The following is a 15260-nucleotide window of genomic DNA, read 5'->3' on the forward strand; positions in this document are numbered from 1 at the left end:
GTGTGTATATATATATATATATATATACACATACATACATACATACATACATACACACACACACATTATATGTATTATATATATAATGTACACGAAAAGTTTTGGCATGGGTCTTCAGATCCTCAAAAGTTTCTACAGCTGCACCATCGAGAGCATGGTTGCATGGAACTGGTTGCATCACTGCCTGTTATGGCAACTGCTCAGCCTCTGACTGCAAGGCACTACAGAGGGTAGTGCGAATGGCCCAGAACATCACTGCGGCCAAGCTTCCTGCCATCCAGGACCTCTATACCAAAAGTTGTCAGAGGAAGGCCCTAAAAATCGTCAAAAAGTCCAGCCACCCTCGTCATAGACTGTTCTCTCTGCTACAGCACAGTAACCGGCAACGGAGTGCCATGTCTAGGTCCCAGAGGCTTCTAAACAGCTTCTACCCTCAATCCAAATGGCTACCCAGACTATTTGCAGTGACCCCCCCCCCCCCCCCCCCCTCCCCTCGTTACACCACTGCTACTCTGTTGTCATCTATGCATAGTCACTTCAATAACTCTACCTACATTGTACATACTACCTCAAATAACCGGTGCCCCCGCACATTGACTATGTATGGGTACCCCCCTGTATATAGTCTTGCTATTGTTATTTTACTGCTGCTCTTTAATTACTTGTTACTTTTATCTCTTATGTTGTTTTTTTAAACTGCATTGTTGGTTAGGAGCTCGTAAGTCATTTGATTAGATTTTAAACTGGATCTACAAGATGGGGAACTGGAGATTTGATGGCCTCTGTTGTTCCAAACACTCGTTTGTCTCCGCACGACATATGAGCATCACGTACCAAACATTGAACCATAAATGTCAAGGAGCATCAACAGTAAGAAAGTAAAGGAAAATTAGTTGATTTCAACTGGAAAGGAGAGATTTAGAAGTCCGTCAACACTTAGACGTTCTAGGTAGAGCTGCTGTTTCCCCCTTTTGTACACACAGGCTCTCAGTAGAGCTGCCGTTTCCCCCTTTTGTACACACAGGCTCTCAGTAGAGCTGCCGTTTCCCCCTTTTATACACACAGGCTCTCAGTAGAGCTGCCGTTTCCCCCTTTTATACACACAGGCTCTCAGTAGAGCTGCCGTTTCCCCCTTTTATACACACACAGGCTCTCAGTAGAGCTGCCGTTTCCCCCTTTTGTACACACAGGCTCTCAGTAGAGCTGCCGTTTCCCCCTTTTATACACACAGGCTCTCAGTAGAGCTGCTGTTTCCCCCTTTTGTACACACAGGCTCTCAGTAGAGCTGCCGTTTCCCCCTTTTGTACACACAGGCTCTCAGTAGAGCATAAACCAGCAGACTGTAAGGTACCGCTAAATTATCTGGTGTTTACCTGGAAAGTAGTAGGCTAAGAGGAAGTCAATACATAATAATGACCTGATTTTATTTGATCAACATTCCTTTGAAATAAATCAACCAACTCTGCCTCCCAATTCTCCGCCCTCTCTAGAAGTCAGCAATATGGACACTCCCGGTCATGGATTTAAAAACATGTGACTAGTGTAAGCATGGGCTGGATTGAGTTGCCACGATTGCTAAATCCATGTTAGAAAAGTGTGCAAGGGCTCGCTTTGGGAGAAGGGTAGAAAATCACAACCTAAGAGACAAGAAAAGTACAAGAAACCTTGATAATGGAATAGTACAATTCTTTATGCATTTCATTCTTTACATACAGTACAAATCGTATTAGTGGAGGCTGCGAACGGGAGGACAGCTCATAATGGCTGGAACGGAGTAAATGAAGTGGCAAACGCATGGAAACCATGTATTTGATACCATTCCACTCCATCCACTCCCACAAGCCCCTCCCCAATTAAGGTGCCACCAACCTCCTGTGATTTGTCAATACAATACATCAGTAGGACAGTTTGGTTACTACAGCAGGAAATGTACATTTAAATAAACAAGATGTGAGGAAACAGGCAATGTGCGTTTCTGAGAGTACATTGCAGTCATCCCACAGGTGGCGCCACAGGGCTGCCATCACATGCAGATGCCCATAACACAACAGGCACTGTTACCTGGTTTATGTTCAGTAGGCACGAAATGGACGAAAAGTGTCCAAAAAGGAGTGAAATCAGAAGGTACCATCTGGCCTTGTCCAATAAGACATGCTTATTTTTGTTTTCTGTTGCAAAACATTTTCCCACGGTTTGCCCTAATGAACATGGCCCAGTACAATCTGCAGTACAAACTTCAATCCCAGTATGAGTAGTTAGTACCACCTGTAACGTGGCCCTTCTGTCATAGCCTGGTTAACCCATATGTAACACTGCACTCATGAAGTGAAACAATGGTGAGCGCTGCGTTCATTCTGGTTTAACCAGGCTACTTCAGTCAGGCTCAGTGGAGGTTGCCGAGGGGAGGACAGCTCATAATAATGTCTGGAATGGAGTGAATGGAATGGCATCAAACACATGGAAACATTTTATTTAATGTATTTGATACCATTCCGCTCCGGCCATTACCACCAGCCCGTCCTCCCCAATTAAGGTGCCACCAACCTCCTGTGGTCAGGCTCTTCTGGGTCAAAGGAAGACACTCATTCAAATAAGGCCCAAATGCTGAATGTCTGACCACAGCATACATACCACCATAGGGTTGCAAAATTATGGTAACTTTCACAACATTCCTAGGTTTTCTGGTTGGAAAATTCCTGGAATCAGAAGGGTAAAAGCAGGACATTTTCCAACCAGGATTTCTGAAAAACCAAGGAACTTTGAGAAAGTTAATGTAATGTTGCAACCCTAACCCTGGTTGCAACCCTAAAGATTATAGCTACAAATATCAGGACACTTGACTTCTCTGCTTGCTAGCTACAGGCCATACTGTTCATGGTAATGTCATGCTTCAGAGGCCATAAGAGATGCTAGAAGGCTGTAACTTGGTAAGGAAAGTGACCTGTTGAGGCTGAAATGTTTAACCTTAGGTAAAAATATATTATGTGCACTTGAATTTGATTGGACTACCATATGTTGACATTTTGTAATGATAGAAAAACAGACTTAGCATTCTCCTTCAGTGACTGGTTACAATAAATACAACCATCAATTGGCAATGGGAACCTAACCTCTGCCACAGTGGGAGTCTTTCACAGTTTTGGGTCTTTATAATCATCTCTTTCAGCCAACTACCAGTGCAGGGCTACTCAACTGTCTTAACATACCATTCTTTACCCCTGTATATTTATTTAAAAAGATAATTTGTAAGATATATTCGTTCTGAATTTTGACACTACTCTCTCTCTCTTATGTCTGTAGTTACAGCACAACTCTCTGATGGGTTCCAGGGAAGGTAGAAACATATCTGACTTCCTATTGGTTATGAGCAGGGAAGAGCTTTATTGGCTGATGAAACTGAAGTAAGGCAGAGGTTTTTGAACAGTGTTCTTCTTCCTCCTCTCCAGTCTCTCAATCTGGTCCATTCTTCCTCCCTACTCTTCCCTCTTCATCTGTCTCGCTTCTCACCATCCTCTCTTTCTGCTCCAGTGCTATACAGTCTTCCTCCATCTCAAGTCTCTCCCCCTCTTACCTCCTCTTCGACTTGGCCTCCTCCTCTACCACCAGGTAAAGAAGGGTTTCCTGCTCTGGAAGCTCTGTGTGTAGGACTCACTGTTGGCTCTCTGTGGTGCTCTGGCTGTCTCCACTATGACTGGGGGCATCTGGACCAGTTGTAGGGGGGTCTTACGCTCCTTCAGGGCCTGGCTCAGGTTCAAAATCTGGTGGTAGACATACAAAGCTTCAGCACAGGTTTACACAAACAGAGGGAAGCAAGCACACACACATATATTTAAGATCTGGTGACAGAAACACAGCTTCAGCATCACACACACACACTTAGTGGAACAGGAAAAACATCAGTACAGAGAACGGCTCAGACATGAGACGTGTGTGGCAGGGTCTACAGACAATCACGGACTACAAAAGGATAACCAGCCACGGAGGACACCGACGTCTTGCTCCCGGACAAGCTAAACACTTTCTTTGCCCGCTTTGAGGATAACACAGTGCCACCGACGCGGCTCACTCCCAAGGTCTGTGGGCTCTGCTTCTCCATGGCCGACATGAGTAAGACTTAAGTGTGTTAACACTCACAAGGCTATCGGCCCAGACGGCATCCCTAGCCACATCCTCAGAGCATGTGTAGACCAGCCGTCTGGAGTGTTTATGGACATATTCAATCTCTCCCTGTCCCAGTCTGCTGTCCCCACTTGCTTCAAGATGTCCACCATTGTTCCTGTACCCAAGAAAGTTAAGGTAACTGAACTAAATGATTATTGCCCCCTTAGCACTCACTTCTGTCATCATGCAGTGCTTTGAGAGGATATTTAAGGATCATATCACATCTACCTGATACCTAGACCCACTAATTTGCATACCGCCCCAATAGATCCACAGACGATGCAATCACCATCGCACTACCTTATCCCATCTGGACAAGAGGAATACCTATGTAAGAATGCTGTTCACTGACTATAGCGCCGCCTTCAACACCATAGGGATCTCAAGACCATCAGACTGTTAAATAGCCATCACTAGCCGGCTACCACCCGGTTTCTCAACCCTGCACCCTAGAGGCTGCTGCCCTATGTACATAGACATGGAACACTAGTCACTTTACACAATGTTTTCCTCATTTCATATGTATATACTGTATTTTAGTCAATGCCACTCCGACATTGCTCGTCCTAATATTTATATATTTCCTAATTCCATTCTTTTAGATGTGTGTATTGTTGTGAATTGTCAGATACTACTGCACTGTTGGAGCTAGGAACACAAGCATTTCGCTACACCCACAATAACATCTGCTAAATATGTGTATGTGACCAATACAATTTGATTTGAGTAGGAGGACAATGAGAAATACTGACACTGTTCAGATGTCCAGGTATTGCCCCACCAACTCACCTGTCCTCTCATCACAGCTATCTGTTTGTGGAACTGTCCTCTGTCAAAGCCTGTATCCTTCTGTAGAGAACACAGGACAAGATGTCACTATAATAACGCTGGCATGATTCCAGAAGTGTTGTGAGGATGACAGAATGGAGTAGAGTAGAACTTTGTTGCGACGTCAAGTGACATCAAGGCCATGAAAATCTTGGTCCCAGGTAAGTTTGTGCTGTCCATAAGAGTTGGCAGAAATACAAACAGATCTGGGGCCAGGCAAATTAAACCCCCTGCTAACCTTAAAGAGTTGGTAGAGGTCTTCCTCCAGGTCTTTGATGAAGGTGGGGTTGGTCAGTTTCGGCAGAACCAAGTCCCTAATCTCCTCAGAGAAAGGAACCCTAGCCTGAGATAACCACGCCCAGTAGAATGGATCTACAGAGAGGAGGAATGAAGTAGTGTGGGTTCTTCTTATACAGTTGAAGTCGGAAGTTTACATACACCTTAGCCAAATGCATTTAAACTTTTATTTTTTTTATTCTTGACATTTATTCCTAGTACAAATTCCCTGTTTTAGGTCAGTTAGGATCACCACTTTATTTTAAGAACGTGAAATGTCAGAATAATAGTCAAGATAATTATTTCAGCTTTTATTTCTTTCATCACATACTCAGTGGGTCAGAAGTTTACATGATACTAAATACTTAGAGTGTGTCGCCTTTAAATTGTTTAACTTGGGTCAAGCATTTTGTGTAGCCTTCCACAAGCTTCCCACAATAAATTGGGTGAATTTTGGACTATTCCTCCTGACAGCGCTGGTGTAACTCAGTCAGGAATGTAGGCCTCCTTGCTCGCACACGCTTTTTCAGTTCTGCCCACAAATGTTCTATGAGTTTGAAGTCAGGAGTTTGTGATACCACTCCAATACCTTGACTTTGTTGTCCTTAAGCCATTTTGCCACAACTTTGGAAGTATGTTTGGGGTCATTGTCCATCTGGAAGACCCATGTGTGACCAAGCTTTAACTGATGTCTTGAGATTATGAAATATTTCCACATCATTTTCCTTCCTCATGACGCCATCTATTTTGTGAAGTGCACCAGTCCTTCCTGCAGCAAAGCACCCCCACAACATTATGCTGCCACCCCCATGCTTCACGGTTGGGATGGTGTTCTTCGGCTTGCAAGCCTCCCCTTTTTCCTCCAAACATAACAATGGTCATTACGGCCAAACAGTTCCATTTTTGTTTCATCAGACCAGAGAACATTTCTCCAAAAAGTATGATGTTTGTCCCCATGTGCAGTTGCGAACCGTAGTCTGGCTTTTTAATGCTGGTTTTGGAGCCGTGGCATCTTCCTTGCCGAGCGGCCTTTCAGGTTGTGTCAATATAGGACTCATTTTACTGTGTATATAGATACTTTTGTACCCGTTTCCTCCAGCATCTTCACAAGGTCCTTTGCTGTTGTTCTGGGATTGATTTGCACTTTTTGCACCAAAGTGCGTTCATCTCTAGGAGACAGAACGAGTCTCCTTCCTGAGCGGTATGACGGCTACGTGGTCCCATGGTGTTTATACTTGCGTACTGTTGTTTGTACAGATGAACGTGGTACCTTCAGGCATTTGGAAATTGCTCCCAAGGATAAACCAGACTTGTGGAGGTCTACAATTATTTTCTGAGGTCTTGGCTGATTTCTTTTGATTTTCCCATGATGTCAAGCAAAGAGGGCACTGAGTTTGAAGGTAGGCCTTGAAATACATCCACATGTACACCTCCAATTGACTCAAATGTTGTCAATTAGCCTATCAGAAGCTTCTAAAGCCATGACATAATTTTCTGGAATTTTCCAAGCTGTTTAAATGCACAGTCAACTTAGTGTATATAAACTTCTGATCCACTGAAATTGTGATACAGTGAATTATAAGTAAAATAATCTGTCTGTAAACAATTGTTGGAAGTATTACTTGCGTCATGCACAAAGTAGATGTCCTAACCAACTTGCCAAAACTATAGTTTGTTAACAAGACATTTGTGGAGTGGTTGAAAAACAAGTTAACGACTCCATCCTTAGTGTATGTAAACTTCCCACTTCAACACACATATACACACACACGTATGTGTGTGAGAGACACTCACAGGCTCTCCAGGAGTCAGGGTGTTTGATTGGGAAGGCAAGACCATTGTCTATGGCTGCCAGTCTGATAATAGGCTCTTTTACCACCACCCAGTCGGTCTCCTACACACACACAGGGAGAGAGCGACAATAAGAATATGACAATCCAGTTTCGCACTTTCTTTAATAACTCAATTTAAAACTAATGCTACAAGTCAAAATCTTAGGTTTAAATTTGTATTTTATAAGTCTACTCACCCGGTTCCTTTCTATGTCCATTGGACAGTCGTATTTTAACAGCCAGTTGTCATTCCCCCGATCTGCAAGCATCAACACGGCATCAAGCTACATTGCATCTAATTCAGTTATTCATCCTCCCTTCCACACACACATATATACCGGTGTTCCTGATGATGAAATACAGAAACACTAGTTTCTGTTTCTTGCACACACCCGTGTTCCTGATTATATAGTCGAGGACCACCAGTCTCTCGAACTGAAGCTGCAGCTGCCGATTGGTGTTCTCTGGAAGAGGCTCTGCCTCAAACCGCTTTAGCCAATAGTCTGCGTCTTTGTAGCCCTCCACAAACAACTGGAATGATCCCACCTGAGCCATGGAGGAAAATTGATTATTATAAGACAAAGGCTCATACAGGAAGTTCTACATTATTATACCTGCAGGCTTTAAAAAGGGGCAATCTGCAGTAGCTACATCCATTTTTGGACTTATAAAGGAATGATACTCATTGATTCTTGAAGAATATAACTTAGAGTGCCTTGCAAAAGTATTAATCCCCTTGGTGTTTCTCCTATTTTGTTGTATTACAACCTGTAATTTAAATTGATTTTTATTTGGATTTCATGTAATGGACATACAATATAGTCCAAATTGGTGAAGTGACATGAAAAAAAATTACTTGTTTCAAAAAATTCAAAAAAATCTAAAACTGAAAAGTGATGCATGCATATGTATTCACCCCCTTTGCTTTGAAGCCCCTAAATAAGATCTGGTGCAACCAATTACCTTCAGAAGTCACATAATTAGTTAAATAAAGTCCACCTGTGTGCAATCTAAGTGTCACATGATCTCATCACCCTGAGAACACCATCCCATGGTGGTGGCAGCATCATGCTGTGGGGATGTTTTTCCATCGGCAGGGACTGGGAAACTGGTCAGAATTTAAGGAATGATGGATGTCGCTATATACAGGGACATTCTTGAGGGAAACCTATTTCAGTCTTCTAGAGATTTGAGACTGGTGATAGAGGTTCACCTTCCAGCAGGAAAATGACCCTAAGCAACACTCGAGTGGTTTAAGGAGAAAAGTTTAAATGTCTTGGAATGGCCTAGTCAAAGCCCAGACCTGAATCCAATTGAGAATATGTGGTATGACTTAAAGATTGCTGTACACCAGCAGAACCCATTCAACTTGAAGGAGCTGGGGCAGTTTTGTAAGAATTGGCAAAAATCCCAGTGGCTAGATGTGCCAATCTTATAGAGACATACCCCAAGAGACTTGCAGCTGTAATTGCTGCAAAAAGTATCTATACAAAGTATTGACTTTGGGGGGTGAATAGTTATGCACGGTCAAGTTCTGTTTTTTGTCTTATTTCATGTTTGTTTCACAATAAATATTTTACATCTTCAAAGTGGTAGGCATGTTGTGTAAATCAAATGATACAACCCCCCCAAATAAATGAATTACAGGTTTGTAAAGCAACAAAATTGGAGAAAATGCCAAGGAGTGTGAATACTATCACAAGCCACTGTATGAATGCCTCATGAGCTTAGTTCAATTGTTGTACCCCATCAGAACCCAAAATATAAGCTTGTTTTACCCCAATGTTTGTCAACATTGTAAATGTTAGCCTCAACATGCTTACAACTACAATGTTGATATCTTAGATGGTCAGTCTTTACATCAATAGCTCTGATGATGCATTTTAGTGGTTACATTTAGTCAGGCCTGATCCCTCAGCTTTTTACCAAAACTGAGGCGGGGTACCAGCTTTGTTATTGTTTCAATTTTAGGTTTCCCCTTTAAGGGTTACCATATTATTTACTTTAGGGCAGTGTTCTTCAACTGTAGTCCTGGGGATTGCAGGCTTTGGTTCTAACCAAGCACTAACATACCTGATTCAACTCATCAACTGCTCCTCAAGCCCTTGATTGGTTGAATTAGTCAACAACGCTACATGTGGCATGTATGCCAGGTTGCAATTGTAAATGAGAACTTGTTCTCAACTTGCCTACCTGGTTAAATAAAAGGTGAAATAAAAATAAATAAAATAAATGTATGACACATTTAGTGTTGGCTAAAGCAGAGACAGAAGCACCATAACAGCGTTGTGTTCACTGTTGCAAAACATTTCTAAACGTTGTACAACATTTGTGTTTCTTATTGGACAAGTTCAGACAATGCCTCACTGTTTCAAACCGTTTTAGATTGCTTTCTCCCATTTCATGCCGAATGAACACTGCCCAGTTGTAGGTTCTGAACCCCAGGCGGCAGCTGAACCTACCTTAGGAGGGAGGCCTATTCTGTTGAAGCGCTGTCCAACTTTGGGAACTTTCTCCAGAGCTAGCCTCTTTCCCCGAGACTTGACTCTGTCTATAGCATTGTAGTTAAACGTATCACTGGCCAGGTACACCACCTAGAGAAGAGAGAGAGCGAGATAGTGATGAATGGGAGAGGGGGGAGAGATAAAGATAATTTATTGTCCATACCCTATGTGTGTGTGTGACTGACTGCGTATGTGCGTGAATGCATGCATGTCTGCCTGTAACCCCCCCCCTACCTTGGTCTGGGGCACGATATTGAGCTGTAGTTTCTGGTCCACCAGACTGGCCCCGGCCTCAGACAGATGGCCCTGGTTCAGGACCAGACAGTCCCGTCCGAAGCAACAGGGACAACACAGCTTCTGGAGCCACTTGGTCCACTTTGGGTTCAGCTGACCATACGGCTCCTCGTTCTTAGGCTTGAACACACCGATTACGTTCTAGAGACAGATGGACAGACGGGATTATTATTGGTACTTGTTACACTCTACTAATGTTCTTTACCCATAGTAAGAGACAGAGTGGTAATGTCAGAGGAAGTGACATAACACAACCTTTGCCAATCAAAGAGGGTGATTCATGGTGCAGCAGAACCTGCAGAATGGGGCTAACAAGCTGGAATTGGAATAGTTTTGCAAGCCATTAAAGTCAATCGGATTAACTTGAGTTTCCTCACATGATCAACTGTGGAGGGTGCCACATAGGAGGTTAAGCACAGAGACTGAGGCTAGCTTTGTAGTCTACGGGCACGTTCCAGGTCGTCTTTAATGCAGTCTCGCTGACTGTGCCAGAAGATCATATCTCACAACACCCGGAGATGTGTGTAACATCTCTGGAACCACTGATGTGGCTTAGCTCACAGAACAGGACCGCTGAGTGCTGAAGTGCGTAGCACAGAGAAATGGTTTGTTCTCGGTTGCAACACTCACTACCGAGTTCCAAACTGGCTCTGGAAGCAACATCAGCACAAGAATTGTTCATCTGGAGCTTCATCAAATGGGTTTCCATGGCCGAGCAGCCGCACACAAGCATAAGTTCACCAAGCGCAATGCCAAGCGTCGGCTGGAGTGGTGTAAAGCTCGCTGTCATTGGACTCTGGAGCAGTGGAAATGTGTTGGCTGAATCACGTGATGAAGTGATGAATCCTGCTTCACCATCTGGAAGTCCGACAAACAAATCTGGGTTTGCCGGAGGCCAGGAGAACGCTACCTGTCCAAATGCATAGTGCCGACTGTTTAGTTTGGAGGAATAATGGTCTGGGCTAGGCCCCTTAGAGTTAAGATCTCCCTTCACTGGAACTACAGCATACAATTACATTTTAGACTATTCTGTGCTTCCAACTTTGTGGCAAGTTTGGGGGAAGGCCCTTTCCTGTTTCAGCATGACAATGCACAAAGTGAGGTTCATAAAGAGATGGTTTGTCGATCGGTGTGGAATAACTTAACTGGCCTGCACAGAGCCCAGACCTGAATGGATGTTCAGCAATGTTCCAACATCTAGTAAAAAGCATTCCCAGAAGAGTTAAGGTTATTATAGCAGCAAAGTGGGGACCAACTTCATAGCGGCAGGTAGCCTAGTGGTTAGAGCATTGGGCCAGTAACCGAAAGGTTGTTAGATCAAATCCCAGAGCTCACAAGGTAAAAATGTGTCGTTCTACCCCTGAACAAGGCAGTTAACCCACTGTTCCTAGGCCGTCATTGTAAATAAGAATGTGTTCTTAACTGACTTGCCTAGTAAAATAAAAGGTTACATTTATAATAATTAATGCCCATGATTTTGGAATTAGATGTTTGACGAGCAGGTGTCCACATAGTTTTGGTCATGTAGTGCATGTGCCATGAGTGGGATCTGAACCTTGGTCTTCCGCTTTTTAAAATGCCCTTTGTTTTCAAGTAAGCCATATAACTCGGTCTTATGCAGCAGCACCACCAGCACATGATTTTGCTTACACTGTCTGTCTGCTCTGGCAACCTGCTGTTGCTGATTCTAGCTCTCACAGTGTAGTGATGTCATCATGTTCTGTATTGACTTCCACCAGCATCTCTCTGCAGTGTTGCTTTTTGGGTGATGTGTAAATTGCTCACCTCAACTGTCACATGGTGGATTCTAGCCATAGTAGACCTTGCTGTATAGTAGATACAGGATGTAGTTCGACCATGCCAGGCTGGGGCTGTGACCTGGATGTCGGCCAGGGATCTGAACCCTGGTCTATTGGTCTAAACCAACTTCTTAACCTTTAGACCAAGAGAACATTCTCTCTTGGGCCAAGGCTGACAAAGATTTGTAAAGTCGCTAGCAGGGAGGACTGCCTCACCATGAAATTTTGAGTCCAACTCACCTCCGCCACATATACACGGTATGACAACAGTAAAGATGCCCTGGAACGCAGCCTATGAACCCTGTAAGTTTATATCTGTTGCGTTTAATAGCCACTGGTCCATAGGAGAGAAACAGAGATGTGTTTATTGAGTGTGTTGAATTGAAAGGAGAGGGAGAGAGGCAGGCTAGGGAACGGAAATGGAGTATCCATTTTCTTCAGAGAGTGTGAGGATTCTGATTACTCAGCCTACCTCTGGAGAGAAAATGGAGAGCTCTACCTTTATCCATTCAGATTGCTAGCACATGACTTCTCCTAAGCTACAACATATTCACACAGACAGCAGCCTACACAGTACACACAGAGTAAATTGATTTACTATGGGTTTAAAAAAAAAAAAAAAAAAACGCTCCTTGACTGGTCCACGGCAGATCACATTAACGTGTGAACAAAGCATAATACTCCCCCAGCCTGCCTTATATATAGGCCTCCTGCATGACAGTGTCTCAACCTTCTCTATACAGGGACGTCAGCACATTTGCTTAGGCCTGAGAACTGATAGTGACAGCTAATCTTTGAAAGGTTTGGCCTGTGTGCACTGTGCACCACACTAGTTTTAATAGAAGTTGCCCCAAGGCATGTCTAGGATCTTACAGTGTCCTTATCCTTAGATCAAGGTCTGGGGGCCACTTCTTTCTATTTCATGCGTCACACCACCGCATCACTCCACTGTGGGGCTGGCAGCCCACAGAGGTTTTTCCCACCCGGACTGCCACTGTGCCATGTGATGATGCCAGGTCACAGCCCCAGCCTGGCATGGTCGAACTACATCCCGTATCTACTATACAGCAAGGTCTACTATGGCTAGAATCCACCATGTGTAAATTGCTCACCTCAACTGTCACATCACCCAAAAAGCAACACTGCAGAGAGATGCTGGTGGAAGTCAATACAGAACATGATGACATCACTACACTGTGAGCTAGAATCAGCAACAGCAGGTTGACAGAGCAGACCGACAGTGTAAGCAAAATCATGTGCTGGTGCTGCTGCATAAGACTGAGTTATATGGCTTACTTGAAAACAAAGGGCGTTTAAAAAAAATGACAGATTGCATCCTCTCCTCATCAGTCTCCATGTCTGCCTGTCAGTCAGTCAGTCAGTCAGTCAGTGTGTACATTTCTCTCTCGAAAGACTAGCAGTCCTAGCTAGAAGCTTGTCTGTTTTAATGTTACAGATGACATGTAACATTAAAAAGTCAAAGTCAAAATGGTTTATATAAATGGTCATTTAAAAAGCTAGTTGCGGGACGAAGCTAGTCCGTCTCACCCCTTGAGAGTCTTTCACGAAGTAACTACCACTAGATCCTTGGCAGATGATCTCTGGAAAGATCTCTTCTTCTATGGCTTGTTCTGCTTTCCTCACGATCTCCTGAAACTCTGGGTCGTCTGGAAACTCATTCCTGTGTGGATCCCGCGGAGAGTTCCCTCTGTCCCTGACCAAAAGCGTCTGTCTCTCCCGGCTGCGTCCAGGGCTCCCAGCCGACACTCGCACCACAGAACCCGGAGTTATTGGACTGGTGGCTTCGCTCTGGCAACAGTTGTGATCTACGGAGTCTTGGAGAGGAGAGACGAGGGGGCTCGTTTCTTCCATTTCAGCGTGGGATTTCGGGTATTACAGCGGCCGGTAAATGGACAGACAGGAGCCAGGGAATCAGACGAGGTGTTGTTTCGATGCTGTTGATTCCAAGCTTTCAAACAAAACATGACTGTCATCCTCTGCATAAAGACCCACCCACTCGGAATAGAGACTTGCAATTGGCGTTTCCTCTGCCCAGCCTCCTCGTGGTACCGCCCCGTTTCTGAGGGAACGCTTGTTGTGTGGTGAAATCGGTGAAATAAAATATGCTTAACGTAACCGATGGTTCTCATCGATATTCTGATCACCCCACTGATCAAATAAATGTGGTAAATCATGATGGTAGTGGTAGTTAAAATTACTTCTCAAGTGTTCTATCATAGCATTTACGATTCTTCGTCACTTTCAGTCAAATTCAGTGGTTGCATTCGATTCCACTGAAATGTGGTAGTAGTCACTTTGTAGTAGAGCAACCTGGTCTCAGAGCATTTCATATTATTCTGTATGTAAATCCGGGAGAGTCAATTTATTATGGTATGTAATCATTTGTGGATGTCCATCACACATTTGGTATGATGTTACAAAAAGGCACTTGCACATATGAGATATCTTTGTTGCAGGTGCATGGTAGCAGTTAAATAGGATGAGAAAAAAGCAGAAACCTGCACACTGCTCTTGCTAGTATCACTGAGCTTTATTCCGTTTTACATAACTGTAAACTACCATTTCTATAGTAATTTCTATAAGTTTGTAACCAGCTATTATAAACTGGTTACCAACATAATTAGAGCAGTGAAAAATAAATGTTTTGTCATACCTATAGTATAAGTTGGTAACCAGTTTATGATAGCAATAAAGCACCTCGGGGGGTTGTGATATATGGCTGATATACCAAGGACTGTGTCCAGGCACTCCGTGTTGCGTTATAGTAAGAACAGCCCTTAGCCGTGTTATAAAGGTCATGTTAGCTGACTAATATTAATTCATAACAAAATGTTTGTATATATTTTTTGTAACGCTGTGTTAAACTCAGACCTTATTTTCGGCGTTTCGCCCAAAACCCCATTCTTTCCCCATTAATGGCTAAATGAACCAGCGGCAACTAATATCCAACGTACAACGAGGGGGTTCGAGTAATCTCGACCGGGCGCCAGTAAACGCGTGTTTTGCATTCGATTTGGAATCGGGCTGCCCCTTGGGCATAAACCAGGTGCCCCGTTCAAAACAAAAATGACGTAATTAATCATGTGTCGTTGGCTAATTAGTAGGGTTCTGTGTTTTCAATAACAAGTGATTTACTTTTGATAAAAATGCTTTACCTGCCGTCCCAATGAAAAATAGAAAATTAGAACATTTATTTTATGGAAACGAGATGCTGTATGCTTCTGGGCGATGCGTCATACTGCTTGTTGACAAAATGACCAAGCGGCGCTCCTCCCTTCCGCTTTAGCCGATGACGCGGAGTGGCTTTTGCGCAGTTCAACCCGAGCCAGTGTAAAATAAGGTCATACAAATCATATTGGAGGTGATGGGACTTTATTGGCATCGGAAACATATGTTAACATTGCCAAAGCAAGTGAGGTAGATAATATACAAAAGTGAAATAAACAATACCAATTAACAGTAAACATTACACTCACAGAAGTTCCAAAAGAATAAAGACATTACAAATGTCATATTTTATATATATATATATATATATATATATA

At 43.4% G+C, this 15260-nt stretch overlaps 1 protein-coding gene across 1 annotated transcript; it reads right to left on the bottom strand.

Annotated features, from left to right (window-relative positions):
- Positions 1–1669: 1669 nt before the first annotated feature.
- LOC110499337 (phosphatidylinositol 4-kinase type 2-alpha) lies at positions 1670–14978 on the bottom strand. The gene is made up of 9 exons (XM_021576419.3): positions 13243–14978; positions 9836–10036; positions 9560–9691; positions 7490–7643; positions 7295–7356; positions 7060–7159; positions 5228–5361; positions 4951–5010; positions 1670–3758 (listed from the first exon to the last, which is right to left on the bottom strand). The coding sequence occupies exons 1-9, from the start codon at positions 13564–13566 to the stop codon at positions 3597–3599; spliced, it is 1329 nt and encodes a 442-aa protein (XP_021432094.3). The 5' UTR covers positions 13567–14978; the 3' UTR covers positions 1670–3596.
- Positions 14979–15260: the final 282 nt, after the last annotated feature.

This window comes from Oncorhynchus mykiss, chromosome 20 (genome assembly GCF_057628025.1).
Source record: "Oncorhynchus mykiss isolate SJ-2025 chromosome 20, ASM5762802v1, whole genome shotgun sequence".
NCBI lineage: Eukaryota > Metazoa > Chordata > Actinopteri > Salmoniformes > Salmonidae > Oncorhynchus > Oncorhynchus mykiss.